General features: G+C 38.6%; 1 protein-coding gene across 2 annotated transcripts in view; it reads left to right on the top strand.

The window, feature by feature from the left end:
* MYLK (myosin light chain kinase) overlaps nt 1-23,538 on the top strand; it is a gene marked incomplete at its 5' end in the record, with an annotated part of 144,848 nt that overhangs the window by 8,635 nt on the left and 112,675 nt on the right. For both annotated transcript variants that reach the window (XM_080347251.1, XM_080347252.1), the window contains 3 exons: nt 17,095-17,302; nt 19,015-19,063; nt 20,447-20,612. In XM_080347251.1, coding sequence (XP_080203377.1) covers nt 17,095-17,302; nt 19,015-19,063; nt 20,447-20,612 — 423 coding nt within the window. The remainder of the gene's footprint in view (nt 1-17,094; nt 17,303-19,014; nt 19,064-20,446; nt 20,613-23,538) is intronic.

Here is a 23,538-nt window from a genome sequence, read left to right as displayed (position 1 = left end):
TCCTCAAACAGAAATCAGAGAAAAACTTAGATATTGTCAACATTTTTTAAATATTGCAGCTTTGCAGAGGAAGAGGAGATGTGAAATATTAATACTGTGGTTTAAAGGAGGTTCGGTCTTTTTAAAAACTAGTGATGGAATACACACAGTGACTAATCATGAAGTCCATCATTTGTGGATGATAAGATAAAAATATCTGAAAAAACAATAGAATAGAATCTAGCTGTTTTCCAAGAGAAAACCTACTAATCAGCACATGCTAAATAGCTGAACAAAGATATGTTCAGGGATTGAGTCCATGTAAGTCAGGGTAGAAGGGGTCAGTATAATTCTTATTTTTCTTGTCCCATGATAGTTAATCATGAATCTCTCAAATTTCAACAAAGACTTACTAGATTCTTCAATTCTGTTTTTAATGTAAAAAAAAATCATTATCTTTTCCAGGCTAGTTTCCCTTGCTACTCTGGGCCAGTGCGTCCTTGTGGTCAATTCCACTGGCAATAAAACTCATCACGTAGCATTGTGCATTCTTATTTAAATAAATGTTCTTAATAGTATGTGAAACATGACTGTAATTTATCATTATGATGTTTTAAAATTGCTTTTTTGGGGAACTGATTCTTTTCACAGTCATAATAGTTTTAGAGGTTAAAGACCCAGTAACTGGAACAGTGTGAGCAGTTTACTTTCTTTTCCTTGTGCTGCAAAATAGCAAATAGTGGTGTGAAAGGGTTTTTGTTATTGTTGTTGACTTGGATTTTTTCTTTTGGCTTTGGGGGCGTGGGGGGGGTGGGTGTTGGTTTTGTTTTTGGTTTTTTTTTCCTTCCAGAAATACGCCCCTAGCCAGAAAAACTTAAAATTTCTTTTTTCTAGCTGAACCAAAAGTTAGGATGGGACACTTATCATCAGACAGGCAGTCGACTAACTAGCAATGTATGTCTTCTCCCATTATAAGCAAGGCTTAAACTTCACTCCAGCACCTTGCTTTCATCTGGCTTAAGAAACTACTGAGGTCAGGGCAGGGTTCAGTGCCATATATAACTGCAAGACCATGTAAAATAGCAATGTATGTCTTTGACTGTCTATAAATGTGTCCCTGAGCATTTGACCTAAATTACACCAGATGACACCAAGTCACACTTTTTGGTATAATTCTGCATTTTCCCTGTAGGAAAATAAATAGTCATTAACAGACAGCAAGCAATGACGCATTCAGCATCATTGCAGGAGGCCACATGTGGAGAAGGTTTATAATCAAAACACATCATTATTCACTGCGGTTTTGCTCAGTCCACACTCACTCTAGCACCTAGACTCCAAAGCTAAAAATTTCTGCTTTTGACATGTTACTTGGCTCTGTTTACTCATCAACACAGTATGAAGTCTGGAAGCCTACTGGGCAAAACCAGACAACATACTTTTTTTACATGTAACATCTGGATTCCCTACCATTTAAGTGCATGCCGAACAGAAAACAACACTGCTGTGAATTGTGTACAGTTCAACACATTCATGCAGGAGAGAATCCAACTTGTCTGATGGGGAGCAGCACGGGCTGGCTGCTCCCAATGGAAGGCTGAGCCGGGAGCTGAGGGTGAGCCGTGCATGGGCTGTGCCATCCCCAATGGGCCGTAGTCCCACCAGCTCTGAGCAGAGCAGTCAGGGCCCTGGGCTCTAACATGGTCTGTGATGGTCCCAGACACAGCCAGCAATGAATTGGGTTCAGGATCCAACCAGAGGATGCGATCAGGAGAAAAGTAGACAGGGCCAGACTGTCCTTCCATAGGTCCCCAGTCAGTTCTTAGTGTTCTGTCTGTAAGATGTTATCACTGTGTTAGTGGAACTTACTGTATCTCTAGCAGGTGCCAGAAACGGCACATATTTCTGTGTCTAAGCTTCCAGATTTCATTGTTTAGTGTGTGGGTACAAACCTGCATTCATCATGATTTTAAAATAAAAAGTAATCCCAGTTCATAGTTCAGTATCACATGTGAACAGATCTCTCTCTGTGTTCTTCTGTTCCATGGAGGAAATAACATTTGGAAGAGGAGAGAAGCTGGTGTATTGGGGTAGTGCTTGATAAGAGGGACACTACTACTCCTGTTGCTGTCAAATGTGATTTGTCAAAGCTCTCTGCACTAGTAGGAGCCAAAGAAATCAAGGCATTCCACCAACTGGTCATCCCTGACATTACTAGTCCAGTATAAGGACCCTGAATTGCCTGTCTAAATATGTTGAATTCTCTGTTCTAGGAAACCTGACAACTAAGTTATTGGTTGAGAATCAAATAATGCTGTTTGACTGACAAATTAGTAATGTGACATCTGGGCTAGCCTTCCTACATTAAAGATACTTTGAGAGATTCTAGAGATGACATAAGCTCTTACACCTTCCTTCCTTAGAGGAGTTTTAGGTATACGCACCACTTTGCATGAGGGAGTGAAAACCTGGAAATGTTCCATTATCAAAAAAGAATATTAGTGTAATGCATGGTATTTTGTAAAAGCTTTGTTAAAGCACCTCCCACATACAGTAGTATCTGGTATCATATATCCGAAGTCTAACTCATATCACATTCCCATACCCATTAGGCAAACAATCAGTTAAGAATTTTTCTGTTCTGGGAACACTCTGGAACAAGAGTTCAATATACTTAAGCTTGAATCTTTCGTCTGTATAAATTCTGGTGTTCCTTTATAGAAGAATAACTCAGCAGTTTGTCTCTACAGGGATGCAAATATAAATATTTCAAAACAAAGTGATGTTAAAAGGCAGGGCACTGGAAGAAAAAGTATTATAAAATCTCTGGAAATACACAGAACTATGGTAAATGCTATTGATTTTTGCATATTTCATGGTGCCGCTTATACTAGGACTCCAGTTGAATTTGGCTGTTTGTTTGCTGTGAGAGTATTTAACACATACATGGGGCAGACCAGAGTTGGACCCTTCCCTGATGACCTTCCCAGCTACCAGAACAAAGGAAATAGTCATCGTTACCCTCTTTGACATTCATGTGAAGTACTGAGGCATGGTGAAATTTCTTGGTTTGTGCAAGATCACGCAGAAATATATGTCTGGATTCAGAATTGAACTGCTGTCCTCTAGAAGTTCAGTTCCCATTTGGTACCTTAGACATAAACCTATCCTTATGGGAGATAAATAGCTCCTGATTTTGGTAGAGAAAGTTAAGATTTGAAATAGGAGCAAATTTCACCAATATCTAGGTGGCTGCTGTTGGATTAAGAGCATCACTTAATGAAAACACTCCGCCAGAATTAGGTCCTCAATGTCTTGATGTAAAAGCTAGTTTGCTTGCCTGTTGGGATATGCTAATGGACAGGGCGGTAAACAAAGATTTCTCTACTCAGGACACTCATAGGTTTAATGGAAAACTTCATGTTGAATTTGTTCAGATCTCTCAATAGGAATGCCAAAGACTGCAGTTAAGTGGAACCCTATTGAAAGCATTTGCAGAACAAGCACTTTTTCTGCAACCTAAACAAATATAGCTACTTTTGAGTGCACGTGTGTGTTGCTTTTACCAAGATCACAGCAATTTTAGTTTTGAGAGAAAGCATTGGAAAGAAGAGACGAGCCCACAAAATTTCTCTTGAACTCAGCGTGTCTATAAATATTTAATCTGAGCTGTTGAACTAGAAATTCATAGCCATATTAATTCATATTTACTATTTCAGTTAGTGCTTTGAGGGTTTTTTCTTCTGAACAGTTGTTTCTCAGCTCTTGACTTTTATTTTAAACATAGCTTTATATTGTACTGTGTGAGTTATCTCTACTAAACTCTTATTAAAAAATAGATGTGTGAAGCCTTGAAAGTTTATAGATTTTATACACAATTACAGGATAAAAACATCACTGACAGTTGCTAATGAGCAGTTGCTGTTTTGCAATAGGTTTATGTATGGAAGTACCTAATTATTTAATGCATAGCAATAAGATGCACATAGAGGAATAAACAATGCAATGAGAAATGCTAGATGTTTAGGCTGTTTAATGTATTTGTATCTTCACAATCCAATGTTATATTTTATATCTCTTTGTAATAACATTAATGAAATTTTAAACAAATGCCATTTCATGCACTTCATTAACAATTAATCAGCACTTATAACTGAGGAGAATTTTTATAACATATCCAGAGCTCTGCCTTTGCCAGCAGCATTCGTAACTGCCAGCAGACAGTCTTTACATGAACACACAACTGTGCAGTCAACTCAGCAACAAAATCTAGTTTTAGCATTTCCTGTGACCACTGACAGACTCCTAAACTGCAGGAAATAAATCTTGTCTGGCTCGAAATTGATAAAGTACTGGCGTGATCATTCAGAGCAAAGAGTTTTTATCACCTTACACTCCAGATGTGGATTGTTGCCCTTAATAATGAATTTCATAGCGCCAAACAGTAGCTTTGTGTTTTGGGCACAGAAACAAAACATGTTTTCTTTTTTTATTAATTTTCCACAGTAGGTCTGTGTGTGCTAGTGTAAATGTATAGAGATTCCTTACCTCTTGATAGTATGCATTGATATTGAATTGCTAAGAACAGCATCCTCAAACTAGGAAAGTATGAAGCTCTTCTAGTCAGTGACATAGTTCCTACAACGCAATAGGGCCACTAGTATTCAGCAACGTGTAAAATCATGTCCTATTAAGGCAAAAATTTCTCATCAGTAAGAAAAAAACTAATCCTTGATTCTTCCAGAAATAATATGCAATGGAAAAATTACTGGTTTACAGGTGTTATTACAGTGAATGATGGGTTGTTCTCTTGAGAGAGGCAAGAAGCAGAGTGGATAGTATTATTTTTAAAGTAACTGCCAACTCAAACCCTAAAAATTTTTGTTATGAAGGGATCATTGCTCTGAAAATAATTGACGTCATTTAGTTTTGCTATTGTTGTGTGATATTAGCAGAGTTTTTTTGACCTGATGGTTCCCCAGTCTCAATGTGAGGCTCATTGTGTCTGGATTTCATGATCAGTTCTGTGAGATAAAATAGTTAAGTATTTATAGTTTTACGTGGGAACATACACACATTTTGCTAATGACAGAGCAAAATGTTGGTGTTAGTTTCATCCTGTATGTGTCATGGGACTTCCTAGTACTTTCAACCTGTGTTTAGACCTGTGCTTGGTCTAAACAAGCTTCATCCACCTTTCTGTGTTGTTGCTGAATGAAGAATTCACAACTGAAAGTAAAAACATTAGTCAAGAGTTAAAAGCTAATCTTTTTGTGGTGGGAAGAGGGGAGACAGTTTCCCAATGGTTTGTTTTTCTTGTGTTTTAAATTTCAGCCTTTCTTCTAGTGCTGCCAAATAAAATTTATGAACACAGTAAATCAGGCTGTCCCATTGAAGTGGAGATGAATGAACTGCTCCTGTTCTGACAGCCCTTGCAATACAGTGAAACTCTGGTCTGATTTTTTAAAATCTTGTTTTCTGTAGTAAAGGTTCCTGCTGCTCTGAAGTGAACACTGGCCTAGCAGGAAGCTTCTGGCATGCTCTTAAACTCATTGCTACTGACTTAAAGCAACTGCTTCCTTTAGTAATATTTTATAGACATCTTAATCCAGAATCACCAAATATGTCAACCACTGTGAACCCTCCTTTGAAAAAATGTCAGAATTTCACCACTCTGCAGAGACCTTGTCATCTTTTTGTGCCAGTGTAACTGATCAAAACGTGCAACAACTGCAAGGGAGTAGGAGGGAGCCAGGACAGCATCTGGGTGGCAGTGAGGAAATAGCCTAAGCTTTCTTCTAGACTTTAGCTAAGGTTTATGGCATCTAACTGCTTTTGAATTGCCAACCTAGACAAACTTTTCTTAAAAAGGGGATAAAATGGACAATGACTAAATATAAATATAGATCTAAAGATGGACAGAAATTCAGTCTATTTATAATCCTGTCTTAAGTTCAGAAAACTTGTATCTGCAGAAAAAAGGTCCAGGTGAGCTATATGGGTGGTTTGCATAAAACTCCTCATGCGCTTAATAGCCACAGGTCAGCTGGCTATAATGCAGGGAAAGTAAAAAGGCAGATGTTGCTGCTGGTAGAATGATTTATTAAAGCTCCATCAAAAAACTGCTGCCACTCTGAGACTCCAACACCTGTGTGAAAAAGCCCCCACTAGTTTAACAGAGGTTTACAACCTCTGATCCACTTGCTGATTGACATTATAGCTACATGGAAATGTGTTTCTCTATGTGGTGTGTTCCTCTCATGTTCACTAGACTGGAAAGCATAGTTATCCTTAATAGTGTTCTATATTCCATCTGAATGATGTTTCAGGTTATTTTAGGGCTGTCTGAAGACTGAAAATATTACTTTAAATGCCATAAATTTAAACTTATTCTTTAAATAAAATCTGATTTAGAAAAAAGCATGTATGCATGTGATTAAGACTAAAAGACCTAAGTAGGGCTTAAGCATTTTCTTAAGAGCTTCACTAATTGGGGCTAGTGCTTGAACTTAGAAATTAAATAAACTCAAAATGGTTTGATACCCAATTATGCTCTGAAATTCCATTTCGGTCCTTCAGAAATAATTTATGACAGATGAACTTCTAGATGTTATGGTACCTGGGAAGGCAATGCTTTATTCCAACAGCTATACTCTGGTGACAGTGCAAAGCCAACACTCCATGCACCTCTGGGAAATCTCCACACTGAATTTTACAAAAATGATATTATTCAATGTAGAAGATTGAAGAAGAAACAACCTGCAGCTGCTGCCTGCTTTTCAGTTAGCAGGCCATGTCTTCCACAGATAGGTCATAAATACTTCCCTGCTGGGAGTACCATAAGTGCCGATTCCCCTAAAGAGCTGTGGTAGTACGTGCAGCACCTTTGCAGTCTGCAAAAAGGGGTTCAATAGTGAGCTAACAAAATTTGCAGGTAATGCAGAACTACTTTAAAGAGTCAAAACTAAAATTGGTGGTGTGCCATTTGCGAAAGGTTCTCTTTCTGTTTAATGCCATGACAATAAAATGTCAAATGTGATTTGGCATTGATGAGTACAAAGAAGAAAAATAAAATATACTTAGTCCAATTTTTATTAGCTGTTACTATTCAAAAGAAGATCTTGCACTGAACAGCTCTCTGACTAACCAGCTCAAAGTGGGAAAAATAACAAACAATGTTTAAAAAAAAATGAAAGAAAAAAAATCAGCTGTATCAGTCTAGGAGTCTGTGGGTTCCTGCATTTTGGATACTACATGCAGCTCTGATGTGTTCTTATCTCAGGCTAGAAAAGAGACAGAGAATTTGGCAAGGATTATCAGATGTGTTTCATGGCTCTTAGTACATGGACAAATTAAAAATCAATGGCTGTTCAGCTTGAACAATACAAGTAGACAAGGATTTTAAACGAGTTTATACAATCATGAATGCCATAGAAGGGAATAAAGAATGTTTATTTACTGTTTTCTAAAATATAAAAAAATAGGAAGCCACAGTAAAATGCCAAACAACAAGGTGAGAAGAGACAGTGCCTTGCAGGCAGGCTGGGAACCCTCCTGAGCCTGCCCTGATGATGAACACAGGTGCTGCACTTGCCCAGGTTTGTATCCTCCAGAGTGGAACTTGCGGCTGTTCTCTAAATTCTGATAAGCATGAAGTAAATATGGTTTTGCAACCATCTCATAACTTGATATTTTCAGATGGAAAATTCAAACAAACTTTATTTGTATCATTTCTGTAAAACTTCATAGAAATGTAGGCTCCAAAGTGTTCTTACAAAGAAGCAGGTTTTTCATTAATTCCCAAGTGCCTTACTGTTTTGGGAACCTTTCTTTTCTTTTAGTATCTCTTGCTCGTGACCACCATAATGGCTGTGTTTGTGTAGGCATTTTCTGTATGTGTGTTTCTTTATGCATTATAAGATGGAAGTTTTGTCTTTGGCTACTTGAATTCTTGCTTAAACAATCAGGAACTGTGAAGTGTGCTGGTAGCTCACTAGACCAGCTACATACTTTTCTCCTAGATTATCTAAGTAGCATGTGTGTAATGTCAGCATTTGTTTATGATCCGAACTGAATGCACACTTCCTGCCAAGTGGAGCATTGTGGAGTTAATGAAGAAAGATCAAATGAGTTTTTAGCAGAGTCAAAGAATTTTGTATAAGATAAACTTTTGTATTTTTGCTACAGCATTCTAGACTGTCAGTACTCGTGTCAGGGACGGAATATGCACAGAAGCATGGCAGAAAGTTATTTTTCCATGCGATCAGATCATTCCACACTTTCTAGGATGAAGGGACTTTTTGCCAGTCTCCTGCAGAAATCCTTGCACATTGCCAGACAGCAAAGTGAAACTCTATGAAAGGATCTCTCGTGTGAAAATTCAGAAAATCCTTTAACTCTTTACTTTCCCCCTCAGCACTTACTATCATGCTTTAAGGCAGTGAAAACTACACATTACATAGCATCTTCTGAAATTGAGTCACAGGTTTTTCCATAGGACTAGGAAGAGATAAATTCCATATAGCATAGTAACAGTTGCATTGAAATAATAATTTTAAAGGAACAGTTTTTACTAAATAGGAAGAAGGTGGTAAGTCTCTTTTTCTTTCTGGCTCTTCTTGAATTCTATGAATTGTATCTCCAGGTTATTCTTCCCTATTTTTCATCAGGACAAACAGGACAAAGTTAAATCTTGCAACCTTTGGATATTAGTGCTGTGGCGTATAATTTTTCTACTCAAGGCTAAAAGAATACAAGGTTTCCTTAACTCATAGTGCTAAAATTAGTGGTATCAAGGAGTTCAACTTGGCAAAGATTTTCCTTTCATTGCCACAAGTGAGAATCACACAAAATGTGTACAATTTGACACTCGTATAGGTGAAACTTTGATAAGGAGCTGGGCATAATTATGCATGGTCTGATATTCCCTAAGAACAGAATACAGTGATTGCCAGGGATGGGCACCTGAAGAATGAGTTGTGGCATTTGGTGATTCTTTGCAGATGTTTGATTCTACTTTTGATTATTTTTTAATTTTTTTTTTAATTGCTGCAGAGTTTGGTTGGGGTTTGTTGGTTTGTTTGTATGTTGTTTTTGTTTGGGTTTGAGTTTTTTATGATTTTGTTTTGGTTTCTTGGGGTTTTTTTTGCTAGACAAGGGTCTGTTCACAGGCCTGTGTTGTCATTTTTCTCTCCATGCTCCACTCCATCTGGGAGAAGGAACAAATAATTTCACACACCAGTTGTGAAGACTTACGTCTTCAGGGTTGTGTTCCAGTTAAGGTTACGCCCAAAGAACTAATTTATGAGAACTGTCTCCATGTTGAACAAGAAACCTAAACACATATGGTGTACCAGGGTTCAGCTCTTAAACAAAAACATACCCAGGGTTTATAGAAAGACCATTATTGTTTCCTGTACACACAATAGGTAATGCTTTGAAGTGAGCTATGTTTAGTCCTAGTATGTATTCCATTTTTGCTTTAAATGAGGCAACTGTAGATTCTAGACCACTCCTTTGTTTGCAAGGTCATAGCTAAGTCTCCAAATATTTAACATTTTCATCTTTAACCTTGCCAGGCAAGTTCTGTTTTAGAAGCAAGCTTTTAAAATAGATAAACTATTCTTGAGATATGGTTTGTGTGTGTTTAAAGTCTCAGAAGGAGCTTGACAATGTATCATGTCCACTTTCCTTTATCAAGAACATCTGCTGTTCATTTGTTAAAGCAAACTGCAGTTTGAGCCTGACAGAAGCTTTGTTACAAGACTTACAAAGAGCTGCACGGGTCAGAACCATGCATTACTCCAAAAATTTAAGAAAAAAATACACCACCTTTCAAGTGGAGTTGTATTCACAATGTTCATGTTGTAATCTCCACAGTTTTGTAGTACTTTTTTTGTCTTAAAACTGGCATTCAGAGTTCCTATCAGTATGAACTATTACAACAAGAAGTGGCTTTTTTTCTTGTTAGATAGAACAGCTCTGTCCATGTGTACAGAGCACGTTGCAGAGTATCCAGTTCTTAGAACCCATTGCTAAGTTTTCAAGTACTGCATTCCCCCCACAAGTCTTCTGGTGAAAGTCCAGATCCAAAACTTCTTGGCTCTGGATTCAGGGAAGACAGAGGACATTGGCCAGAGTCTGATGATGGCAGGAAACACTTCTTCTTTTGTAGGACACAGGATGAGCCTCATCCATAGAATAGCTTTTACTGTATGGATTGACTGTCTTGGGGCTGCATGAGGGCCTTTAGATGAGCCCACCTAATATATAGCCTGTAATAAAGTGGATAATGTTCCATGTTTGCTGAAAGAAGAAGAGGTACGCTATACGGTCTATACTGCATTTAAAGTGTAAGTGGTATACATTGTTTTTTCCTGTATCTTCACTTCTTTGAGCAGAATTACAGTTACAAAATTCGTCATGCTACTTAATCACATTTCTTCTGCTGTTTTTTCCATACAATCCAATGAATCAACACTGCAAGTTTTGCAAAAGATGCAAGCAGTTTATGCCCTGCTAATAATATTTGCTTGGCCAAGTCCCTTCTTTTTTGTGTCAGGCTTTTGTTTGCAGTCAGCAGAATAAAGGTCAAAGTTTGTGAGATATCCTGAGTGATTTTCTGCATCTCCCTTTATATCTCCTCCTGGTGTGACTTCTAATGATCTGTCCAAACCATACTCTTCAGGAAGCTCAATGGTAACATCTGGCAACTATAACTGAGGCTATCCTCTTTTTATCCCTTACAGCTTCTGATCTCTGTGGCCTTTTTTGAGTTGCAGTTCGCAGAAATGACTGGTTTCTGGTTGAAAGTGGGAATGGAACAAAGTATAGCTAGAAACCCTTTTCAGAAAGTTACATCACTCTCTGGTCTTCCTTAATGTTAAGACAGACAGGCAGCCAAATAAGCAAAACACCTGCTGTTCTTCTAAAGGTCACTGCTGTGAGACATCATCTACCAACCCAGTGGCCAGCTTCTCGTAAAAGTCTATTGCTTGTCCTATTTACTGTGGATGTGGGAAACAGTCTATTCTCTTCTGCTTTGCAGGTATCTTTATGCCTTTATGCATTCAAAAACATTTCACATTACCACCATTCTTCTTGAGAGACTTGTTACCCAGGTCATGCAACCTTTGTTTTTGTGTCGTTTTAATGTTTCCAGACACTACAGTCTAACTGTAGATCTACCTACACTAGTAACCATCAGCATTTTTGATAAATGATTTCTCTGTGTTGCAATGAAAGAGGTACAGGCTGAGAGCATAACTTTTAATAGCCTCAAGGGCTATGTATCCCTAAAAGTCCCAAGACAAGTGGAAAAGTCTATTTTTCATAGCCCTTTATCAGTGCGTATGTTAATTAAAATAACTAAAACTTCCATACACTTTGTCGAAGTAGTATATTTGGTATTTTTCAATCTGAAACATAAATGGGCAGTTTTCATACCAAGTTCTCGCTGAGAATTAGGTGTCAAAAAGCAGTGTTACTTAGTTGCAGGAACAGCAAACCTGCTTGATTTAGGCTATTAAATACTATCTACTGTACCATGTTATTCTTTAACAGCCTATAAAGGAGACAACCTTCCTCAGGTATGTAAATTGGCTTGACAGTTACATTTTAAATAGCGTTGAAGAATACAAAATTGAAAAGATAATATTTCTGGCTTTCAAAGGTAAATTCAAAATCAGTTTTCTTTTGATGGATTGCACCACCCGAATACAAGTGATTTTGTTCAACGATTGAATACTTCACTTACACAGGAATAATGCTGGATTTTGTGGAATTAAAAGCAAAGGTAGTCTACAGAAATAGCAGGACAATTGAACACTATGTGCTCAGAGAGTCTGGATGTTTTAAAATTCTGACTTCATGGGAGAAAGATTGTTTCTTGAGAGGAATGTTAGTTATTAGGGGAATTCATATTGCAGCATATGAAATCATTTCTACGAGAGGAGTTAGTTTCAGTAGCAACTTCATAACAGTTGTATCATTGCCAGTATTAGTACAAGTTTCAACGTGTCTGTCCATATATGGTGTAATTTGGGAGGATTTTGCAAACCAAGACATATTTTTGATAGATGTTTTCTTCCTAATCTCGTTGTTCGTGTGTTGATGTTACCTTGAGCAGCAACACAGGACATTTATCTCATCCTTAACACCAAGAACTGCACACCTCAGCCACTGTAATGAATGAACCATGTAATGTTTGCCATAATTTCCAATAGTCTTAAAGTGTTACTGTCAAAGTGAGAAACATTCATAACAGTATATAACTCATCAGTGTTTCACAGCTACTTACTTACGCTTCGGTTTATTGTCACTCATGGGTGACTCTTTTTGGGTGCTGTGAGTTGTGTTTATTGTTATCCTGCCTGGAGCCAGCAACAGTTATTACAAAGCTGGATATCAGTTTCAACTTAAAAGCAGGAGCCAAAAGAGTGCATCTCACTGCCCTAAACTGCTACAACTGTGATGCATTTAAGTAAGCAAAACTATGGTTTTCTGAAATTGGTATATAAACTGCTCTTTTATGGAGCAAAGATATAGCCCAAGTTTTAGATAATCTTTCCTGCACTTGCAAACAATAAAAAGAGTCACTGAATATATTTGACATTGGTGGCCACTGAATGCCTTTAGGTTTGTGACAATGGGAACTAGTTTGTGGCAGCACATTTTTTAATAGTACTATCCTTTAGTGTACAACTTCAACTGTATTTTTTTCTCCTTATTTCTTTTCTTTGGGAACCTACCACCATCCCTATTCAATAGTGTTCCCCCAGACCTAGATGCAGAACTGAATCTTAATTCTGGAAGTTTCACAGGCAACAGGTTCTCTCCCAGCACTTTCTACTTGCTGTGTTGATGCATGGAGCAGAAGGCCTGTTTTACCTTTGCAGACTTTTCCAGCAAGGCTCTAAGCAGTTGATGGATCCAGACAAAACCTCAAAACTCATGTTTGTGCTAATACAATGGTTATTTGCTGCTTCCTGTCAATTTTCCACTTGTTATTGTTGTAGAACAGGTAAAGAATAGCTGTAGCCTCCCTGGGACTGGCAACACTCACACAGACCAAGCTGTAAATAAAGGTTATAGCCTTCTGCTGCTGGGCATTAAATAAGCAGATAAATTTCTTTTTGCTGTGGATTTATTCAAGGCAGATGTTTTTAGTGAGCTCTGGAAAGGTTAAGGAGGAATATAAAACCTGCTGCAGTTCTGGAATTGATCCATTAGGATCAAAACCTAGTAACCAGTGATTCGTTTAAGGGTCCTTGACACTTTTATGGCAAGACTATGTATTTCAGAGAGGGCTGGCTCAGTTTGAAACACATTCCAAAACCAAACCTGAAATAAATCCTTGCAACAGAGCAATTCTGTAAACTTCTGCTTTCCCATCATTTCGTTTTTGACAAAAAATGAAAGAAAAAAATACAGAATTTGGGAAGGGAATGACTTAACCTTTTGAAAGGATATGGTATGCTGATCACCTGTGTTTGTAGTTTTCTGTGTGGCATTTTCTCAATGTAGAGTTGTAGATGAACAGAATAATACAGGCACAGCAAGCATAAAATAAACACACATGGAAGGATTGGAAAAATACTTAATGCAGGCTCAGCCATGTGATACTGGAAGGGCATGTATAGTGGTCTACTAGAGTTTGAGGGTCAGGTAAAAATGGCCTTGTGTGGTCAAGAGAAACTTAATAATATCATCATAGAATCATAGAATACCAGGTTTGAAGGGACCCCAAGGATCACCTGGTGCAACCTTTCTTGGTAAAAGCATTGTCTAGACCAGATGGCGCAGCACCCTGTCCAGCCAAATCTTCAAAGTGTCCAATACTAGGGAATCCACCACTTCCCTGGGGAGAGTGTTTTCATTATTAAAAAATTCTCTCTTGCATCCAATTAGAATCTCCCCAGGAGTAACTTGTACCCATTACCCCTTGTATTTTTCATGTGATTCCTTGCAAAAAGGGAGTCTTCATCTTCTTTGTAGCCACCCTTAAAATACTGGAACATGATGATCAGGTCTCTCCCTAAGCCTTCTTTTCTCAGGGCTGAACAAACCCAGTTCTCTCAGCCCTTCCTTCTATGGTGGCTGCCCGTTCTTTTGATCATCTCTGCCTCCCTTCTCTGGACCCTGTCCAGCCTGTCCATATCTTTTTTTGTATAGTGGCGACCAAAACTGACCACAGTATTCCACATGTGGCCTGACAAATGCTGAGTAGGGTGGGTTAATGACTTCTTTGTCCCTGCTGGAAATGCCCTTGTTGATGCAGCCCATCGTCATCTTGGTTTTCGTTGCCACAGAAGCACGCTCTTCACTCATATTGAGCCTGTTGTCACCAGGAACCCCAGATCACTTTCCACAGAGCTGTTTCCCAACCAGTTAGATCCCAGCCTGAGCTGCACTCCTGGATTATGTTTTCCCATGAATTTAAAACATCATGTTAGATCACATATATTGACCATAATTAACTGCAATATGGATTTTTCATGCTTTAATAAACCAACAGCTATTTCAGTAGCAGAATGCATAGCTGATAAAACAAAAAGAAAAATCGGAGGAAGGTGTTTCCCATTACTTCAACCCCAATTGTTCTCTGGGACAAGTGACGGAAGGTTTATGTTAGAGAGCTTTCAAGCTGGGTTGAACAATACATAGAATAAACCACCAGAAGGAATGATTGTGGACTGGAAAACACATGGACTGGTGTGTAATTGATGACTTGTATTCACAGGCCAGGATCTTAGCTGTTAAGAGATGGGACTTCACTAATGTTCATAAAGGGGTTGTGGTGTAATGCACTGAAAACATGTTTTTTCATACCAGTTCAAGTGCTACTCGGTCATTTTACTGTATTGTATTACTTGAAATTTACTTACAGTTTCAAAGCCATTTTGCCTCAAATATTTCAAATCCAAAAAAACCTTAATATCTAGTGAAGCAAAAATGAGAAGTAAATCTCCACTCTAATATACTCTCTCACTCTGGATAAGTCACTCTATCTCTCTTTTGGGTCCTTAATCTAAAATGAAAAGATAGGTAGGAGAGCACCGACAAGTTAATAGTAAGAAAGTCACTTTCTGTACCAGTGAGCACATTATCAACTAACAAGAGTTACACTACTGTAAAAATCTCATATTGATGCTTTGCAACTTCCATCTTCTGATAATGAGATGTGCTGAGAAAAATACTTCTGGGAGCCTGCCTTCTGAGTAAGCACGAAACCAATACACCAGAGTAGCACTAAGGAGCATGGTTGAGTGGAAGCTGCTGTTTTCTGAAAAGGCACAGCCGCAAAGAGATTTAGAAAGATGCTGTAGTATTTTTAAATAGCAGTCAACTCCCCACTGCGCAGGATCCCACAGCATATTCTTTATAGAACGTGGCTCTTACTTAGGTAAAGACAGACTAAGAAAGAACTTGAGAAGTTTGTACCAGAAGTGGAAAGTTTCTCCAGCTTATTCAGCATATTCATGCTCTTGGCAAACATTAATGCCTTCTATATATATATTGAGTAAGTAGTGCCAGGAAGACAGGGTTGCCACATCAATGGCAAAATTAATTTGTCTGAACTGATACTGAAGGAATTAAAGGAAAGAGAAAAATTTCTGACAGCTGTTGGTTAAGATCCAACAGATGAGAAACCCAGCTGGAGAGAGGTGGGGCTGGATTAAAAATGAAAGGTTTAGGAAGAAGAGAAACTTAGAAAGGGTAAGGTTGGTTAGCTAAAGATTGTAATTTGGAAAGTAAGTGCTGTGCAGTCGGAAGAAAGTAGAGCTGAAATGCTGATTTGAAACTGAGAGGAGAATGCTAGGAGGAATTTGTGCAAGCCATAACCAAGCCTTCTTCCAGTCGAGACAGATCATCAATATTTTACTCACCTGAAGGTTGAAGGGACATCCTGTTCACTTGCCAAGACTGGATAACATAGTTTAAAATGCAACATTGCTCCTTTCCCAGTGAGCAAACACAGCCACAGCTATTACTCATCCCAGCTCATCTTGATCCACTCAGTTACTTTATGACATGTAGGCAGAGGATCAAGGAGTCAGAAGATGGAGAAGTAACACATCAGAGTGGGGAAATAGGGAAGAAGTGGGGGAAATATTGTAATCAGGAGTTGCTATGATGACTGGGGAAGTGTGCTAAAGTGACCTTCAAAGAGGATGGCATTTTTCACAAAGCAGAGGAAGAACCTTTACCTGATGCATTAATTCTTTCTTGGAAACTGGTGTATGTCTGCTTTTCCCTTTTTTTGAAAGAAAAAAAATCCACAGATCCTCAGCAGGTTTCAACAGTTCAGCTGAAATCAATAACTCTATTCTCAGTTATGTCAACTGAGAGTCTGCCTGCAAATCTGAAGGTATCATTAATACCATAGCAGGCAAGGATGTATTAATACAGTTGCTGTTTAATGAGCACAGGACTGGCTCATTTTGTTGGAAACTCTTATTTGGGCTACCAGTAGATCACAAAACTCTTTAAGTTGAGCAGTGTGTTTGTGTGAATACATCTAGGTCTTTATAGTCCTCCTACCACTGTAACACGAGAATGACCCTTAATGGCACTTTCTCAGATGGCAACTCCTTATCTTCTGCTTTTAAAGATCAAGACAAATTTTGGTATGTGTCTGCATTTCTTGCCTGTATATTGTCAGCAGCTAATATATCTTAGCACATTTGAAAACTGCAGGGGTCCATACAGATTTACAATATAAGCCTGATCTTTGGCTAGAAACCATGCTGGAAATTTTTGATCTTTCAATCTTGCATATTAGAGATATAGTAGCACTACAGCCCTTGAGGAGGGGGACCCAGGTGTCAGAATTCTTCATTGGCACTGTCATTGTGCTTCTGCAGGTAAACCATTCTAGTGGGAAACTTTTCTGTGTTGGTATCTGTTTGCCTGACTAGTCTTATGATTTTAACAGTTTGACTTATCCAAGAGTTTTTTCATTTTATTATGTTCTGCCATTTGGCTTGCAAAGAGTATGTGTTTAACAGCTCCTGTGTCAAGAATTTTCCACTGCATTGCTAAATGTCGAACATTTCTTCCTAATGCCATCATCTGTTGTGTTTGCCTTCTTTCTCCGCTCTCACATCTTCCCAGGTCAGAGGCTACCCAGAGCCTCAGATTACATGGTACAGAAATGGGCACCCTGTCCCGGAGGGGGACCATTATGTCATGGACCGCAGCATTCGGGGGATATTCAGCTTGGTAATCAAAGATGTACAGGAAGGTGACAGTGGTAAATATACCTGTGAGGCTGCAAATGACGGTGGGATTCGTCAAGTGACTGTGGAGCTGACAGTGGAAGGTAAGAGGGTACTTATAATGTTGTGATTATTGTAGCATTTTATCAAATGAACAAGCCGTGTTAAACTGTCTCATTAAAATTGCAACTGTACACACATGCTTTCTCACTGGTGCAAGAGCTGCTTTTCACACCTTCAGACATTTTGCAGGGAGCTACGATCTCTGGCTGATAAAGTGTGTGTTCAGTTTCAGATATGTATGATGATGCTCAGGTAACAAAAGACCAAGCTTTAAAGACTTCACTATAAACGTAATTTCTATGGACACCACCACTGGGGACGCAACAAAGGCCTGGAAATTTGGCATTTTCTCTCAGGCAGTAAAAACTGTGGCAATCTTGGTTGTTTCACAGCCTATCAGACAGGTACACTGAGGCAATGGGTTTCTGGAGTTCTCCATGCGTGCTTCCATTTGCTAAGCTGAACGGCTGGTTGTAATTGCACGCTTAATGTCACACAGGAAACAGCCAAGATCAAACCCAGGAATTTTTAAGAGAACATCTGCATATTAGATAGTTGCAAACTGCCAAATTTTAAATGTGAAGAGTGACGCAAAGCCAGGGAAGGATGGAAATCAGTTGTACTGCTTCTCTCTTTGGTCATGTTAGAGATCTGTTGAATATCAAAGCTCCTCAGGTCAATACTTTGTGTTGAATTCTTGAAGCAAAGCAAAAATCCACAGCAATCCTGAAACAACCAGCATTTGGGTTTATTCAAAGTCAAAATCTCTAACAGATATCCTCAGAGAACATACTGAAATGCATGGACCTGACATGATTGTTACTGCCTTCTGTTGTAAAAATTATGCTTCCCCTCCCCCGCCTAGTTTTAAGTTGTGACAACTTCTATGAATGACAGTTTCCATGGAGGTAGAAGATTTTTTGAAAGCTGTTTTTATAACAGCTTTTCTGACCTGGGCCTTTCTGCAGTTTAAAAGCAATTTCATGGCAGTACCCAATGACTGAATTTCTCAGAGTTTAAGAATTACATGGTCTTTCTTCTAAAAATCCCTCTATAGAGCAAGATAGCAAAGAACAGGTTTTTTCTGTTCTCAGCAAAGATATCACGATGTGTTGTTGACTGCTACTTGAAAAAACAAATGACTGAAACGCAATCTACTTGTTCCATCCTGCATGGCTGTCCTATCTGACAGCAACATAGATTCTTGTAAGGCTGCAGAACACTTATTTTACAAGAAATCCTGTGTGCAGTAGATGGCGCTGAGCTTACATGACTTCTTACACCTCTCCCTGTTGCTCACTCCAGCAAGCATTATAAGCTACTGTGCTTTAAAAAGAATAACTTTACAGAAATGGTAGCTTGGGCTAGTACAGGACTAAAAAAAACAAGTGAAGTAAGACCTCTTTCAGAGTCCAAAAACTGGGGTTTTTTGCTGTCTTAATTTGAATTAGTGCTGTAGAATTCAGACACAATGTTTCATTCACTGGTTTAAAAATATTTTTGCATGAATACTTTGCAGTGTTGTTACTAACTGAGGCCAGAGGTTAGACAGTAACTATGGTAAAACTTGTTTTTGAAATTGGAGAGCCTAATTTTGGACTACAGATGACATAACTTTATACTGCAGGTGTTGCACTCCTCCTTTATGTGTGAAACCTGGAGAAATGCATATTTTGCATAGTCTTTAGTATCTGTAATTCCCAATGGTCTTGATAGGCTCCTCATCTCCTGTCTTTCTGTCCTGTGTTTACAGGAAACTCTTTGAAGAAATATAGCCTGCCATCCAGTGCCAAAACCCCTGGGTAAGAAGTCCACTGGCTTTGATGTTGTTTAACAAACACCTGAGTATGTTTTAGTAGGAAAACAAGTAAAATTACTCTCTCTAAAGGATAACCGCTTCTTCCCATTTTAAGTGCCTCTTGCACTTCTTTAATATACATTTATGCTCCTCTTTAGTGGTAACATGAGGAAGATTATATTAAAAGCTATCAGATATTTATATTATATGATGAATATACATTTTACAGTCACTTTTCTCTCCCAAGAATTTTTACTGGTCCTCTTGTCCATGTAAATCCTTTCATTATGGTATCATCTCTTACTTAGAAACCTCAAGCTGCCTATATGGCAATCATCATGTCTTGGCAGCACCATGGACTAAGGCGATGCAGTCTCTGTTAGTATCTGACACCTGGTAGCAATGGTGAGGTATTGTCACATCTTACTTGCATGTGGTAAAAGATCATCTGGAAAAGCAGGTCTTGAAAATGGTTCCATTTGCTTGAAATTAATGCTTTAAAAAAAAAAAAAATAAAAAGAAATCACCATCTGCCATCTGCTAATGTGTCTGTGGTACCAGGGCTTCAGAGCAGAGTGTGAGTGTTCTCTTTGAAATTAACAGACTTAAAATTGCACCTTTATTTTTTGTCTTGCTATAATACTGCCTGATGTTTGATGTTTTATGGCTGTGTCATGGAGGTTTTTGGACTGCAGTCACTGATGTCAGTGTAGTTTCATTCCACATGTTGTTTCCCAGCTGTGCCATCCAAGTAAGTAGAGCTCGGCATTTACACTTAACAGACATGCACCCTGGATGTGCGTGTATTATACTTTGGTTTTGTGCCCTTTACATGTTTGCTTTACAAACGTTGTAGTGAATGAGATTCCAAACAGAAGCCTTCCCCAAACCAAAAATCTTTACCAGGACATGTCAGAAATGTCACAAAAACAAATTGCTGATTCATAAATCAGAAATTACTGTGTCATTACACTCAATGTCAAAACAAATTACGTGATAAAGAACTGCAAACAGTTATGCACAAATAGCCTTTTAGGAGGCAATTAAGAAACAGAAAAGGGGGAAAACTAAACGTATGCAGTGTTTTCTTTTATTTGGTTTGCCCGGCTCTGCTTATAAACAACCAAAATTGTCCCCAGGATGTGTTATGTGAGTTATGCCTATGCTGGATGAGGGTGTGTAACACCACATTATTCAGTTGCATGAGGAATCAAGAGCAGTCATCACCAGCATTTCCATTTCTTCCATTGGCCAAAACATTGTGTAACTGTAATTTGCTTACCACCAATTATATACACTCGTTGGTCTGAAATGCTTCCTAAAGTGTGCTCTAACCACAACAGCTTCCAGTTGTTCTATAGAACCAGGACGTCAATTGTCTTTCCAGGGGAAGACTCACTGTTCCATCTGTGGAGCACAGGCCAAGCATCTGGGGAGAGAGTCCACCCAAGTTTGCTACAAAACCCAATAGAGTTGTTGTGCGTGAAGGCCAAACAGGCAAATTCTCATGTAAAATAACAGGACGACCTCAGCCTCAAGTAACTTGGTTTAAGGTATGATTTTTAAAATAAATAATGTTTTCTTTCTCTTTTGAAATTTTCTGTCTTGAAAGGATGAAATGCACTCGTCACTGCAAAATAACATGGTGGGAATTTACATATGAGGAGAGAAATATTCTTCCTCATTTTTATGCTGAACGAGCACACAAAAGATAATTGTGTTCCTTCTCAGTATAAACTTCTTTTATCTGTCTCATTGTTGAAAATATCTGCTCAAAAAAACATCTGAAAGTACCAAACAAGATCCAGGTTCCATTATAAAATAGCAAGCATGGGACATACCTATCCAAAGATCTTACTAAATAGATAGGAAAAATAGACAAAAGATGGCAAATGTGAATATTGTCATAATCTCTGTTTTACAGAGGAGGTCTGCACGGATTTAATGCTTTGACTGTGGTTACAGAGTCTCTGACAGCTGTGAAAATTACAGCTGTATTTCTGAAGTCCCATGTCAGTTTCTCAGCCATAATCTGCCATTTTTGTATCGCTCACGTTGGGTTTTACCTGTACATTAGAATGAAGATGATGTTTGTAAAGAAATAAAATTGTAAAGAAAATTTACTGTTAAGGAATTAACAGATACGATTGGATTTCAGCATGCATGATTATTTTGGAAAAAAAAAAAAATCCAAGGCAGATGAGCAACAGTTCAACTGCTTCAGTCTGACCTCTGCTGAAATAGTGATGGCAGAAAAGTGTCTGACACAAAATAAAGGAGATCTGAGCTATTAATTTCAAATCTGCATTAAAATTGGTAATTGTGAGCATTTGTCATTTAATATATATATATATGTATATAAAAATATATTAAATAAGCAATATTTACAATTCACTAGGCTTTTAAAGCAGCAGTGCACACTGAAGCCCTAGTGCCCCCTTAGGGCATACACAAGATTTCCAACCACTTTTTTTTTTGTTAATAAGGAGAGAGCTTTCAGGTGATAATTAAATACTATGCTGATGAGGCCATTGTTACTGAAACTATTAGTATTTTAGATAACTGTAATTAATTTGGAGAAGCACATATATGTCTTCTCTGCTGGCATCCTGCTCCCCTTCAGCCTTCATCAGACAGTTGCTGTATGTATAGTAAAAAAAACCCAACACCATCACCTGCTTCCAAGTCATTGCTTTATTCCAGACTTAGCCATGTTGTCGGTAAGACAAGAATGACAGGACACATCTCGGAAAACAAGCAGCCTCTTGCTGTGAAGCACTAACTAAGACAATAAGACATCTCCTTCAGCTGGGGGCTCCATCTGGAGTCTGCTTCTCCCCCCAGTTGCCAGCAGTTCTTTTGGGGCTGCTGGCTCCCTGGGCAGTCTGCGCCACAACACACCGCTTTCAGTCCCACTGGACTTGCTCAGGTTTTCCAGCCATGCAACTCAGCACAAAACAGGATTTGTCAGTCAGTTCTCTTTGTTCAGGGCTGCGTAGTAAACAGCAAGTAGGGACCAGCAATCCAACAGTTGTGATCTACACCTGGTACTTCTCCATACATGTTTTTGCAGTTTGTTAGAGGTTAATTATATATTTTGCAATTGTTTGTCAGCTTCCCTAAGGTGTTATTCTACAATCTGGCATTCATTGCCTGATCAAATGAATGAAGTATGCAAAGTTCTTGCTATTAGCAGTTCCGTGAGTTCTGTTCATGTTTATGTCCTTAAAAATCATATTTCAAGACTTCCAGGTCTGCATGTACTATTCTGTACAATACCACAGGTGTGTTGTTCAGGAGTTGAGTAGTCATGCCATTGCTGGCCTGCAGACACCTAGTCCACGCTCTTGAAGTTATCCTCAACCCATTGCTTTTGTTTAAATTTATTTTATTTAGGCTTTCATAACATCATTTTAGCACCTCTTTTGAGCACCATGAAGCTGTCTTTCAACAATTCATATAGTCTGTAAAGTGCAAATATGCTGTTGCTTTTTAACAGAGTTTTATTTGTAGGCTGTTGTTGCGAAGCGTGTTTTTGCATCCCTGTTCATAAGGCATGGGTTAACAGGTAACCATGCATGTGCTTTGGCTGGCTGCAAACAAGCTCAGGCACACAGTGTTTCTGCTCCTGTCAAGATGGTGCTGCAGGGTCCTGTGGAGTGGTAGGAATTTCAGCTCTGCCTCAACATCATGGGAAAGAACTTACATGACTGCTAGACCACATCTGGCTAGTGCGCAGCCAACACAATCACCTCCCATCCAGCACGGAAGCTTTATAAACAACTAAAATTTCACTGTTTAGAAGTAATGAGTAAGCTTTTGTGTATATCTTACTCTGCTTATTATTTTCTTTCCCCTTTTCTCATTGTGACATTGCAAAGAACAGAAGCTTCTACTGTATTGCCACCAAACCCCTGATGTGAACTAGCTTTTTTTTTTTTTTGTTCAAATAGGACTTATAGCACCCAGGTAGAAGTACATTGATAGAGACTTCAGCAATGACAGTGTCTGAAAACATTGTGGTGTTTCCCAAACGTTTACTGACCAAAGCCCTACAAATCATAGATTTGTATACTTTCCCTTCCTAAACTTAGGATAGGAAGACCTGTGGTGCCTGGTAGCAAGGGACTCCTTTAACGGATGGTGCTGATGCAGAAGCACTGATTTACTCACAAATAAGGTGTTTGTTGGTCAATTATTTCATAGAATTTAAAGGCAAAAATTGTCATTCTGACCATCTAATCTGTGTAACAGAGAGCATAGAACTACACGCATTTCTTCCTGCCTCAAAGCTGTAGCCTTTGTTTTAATTCCTGTGTGGCACCACAAAGGAGCTGTGTTGTAGCAATGCCTCCTAATGTATGCCTACTGCCTTCTGCCAGCCTCACCTGGCCACTGATGAGGTCATCTTGTGAAGAATTTTTTCCTCTTTCTGAAGTGATACAGCATAAAAGAGTTATTGAGGGATAGAGGACTACT

The sequence above is a fragment of the Nesoenas mayeri genome (genome assembly GCF_963082525.1).
Source record: "Nesoenas mayeri genome assembly, chromosome: 6".
NCBI classification, from domain to species: Eukaryota; Metazoa; Chordata; class Aves; order Columbiformes; family Columbidae; genus Nesoenas; species Nesoenas mayeri.
The sequence above is the reverse complement of the archived record's forward strand: the minus strand, read 5'-3'. Positions and strand labels throughout refer to the sequence as shown.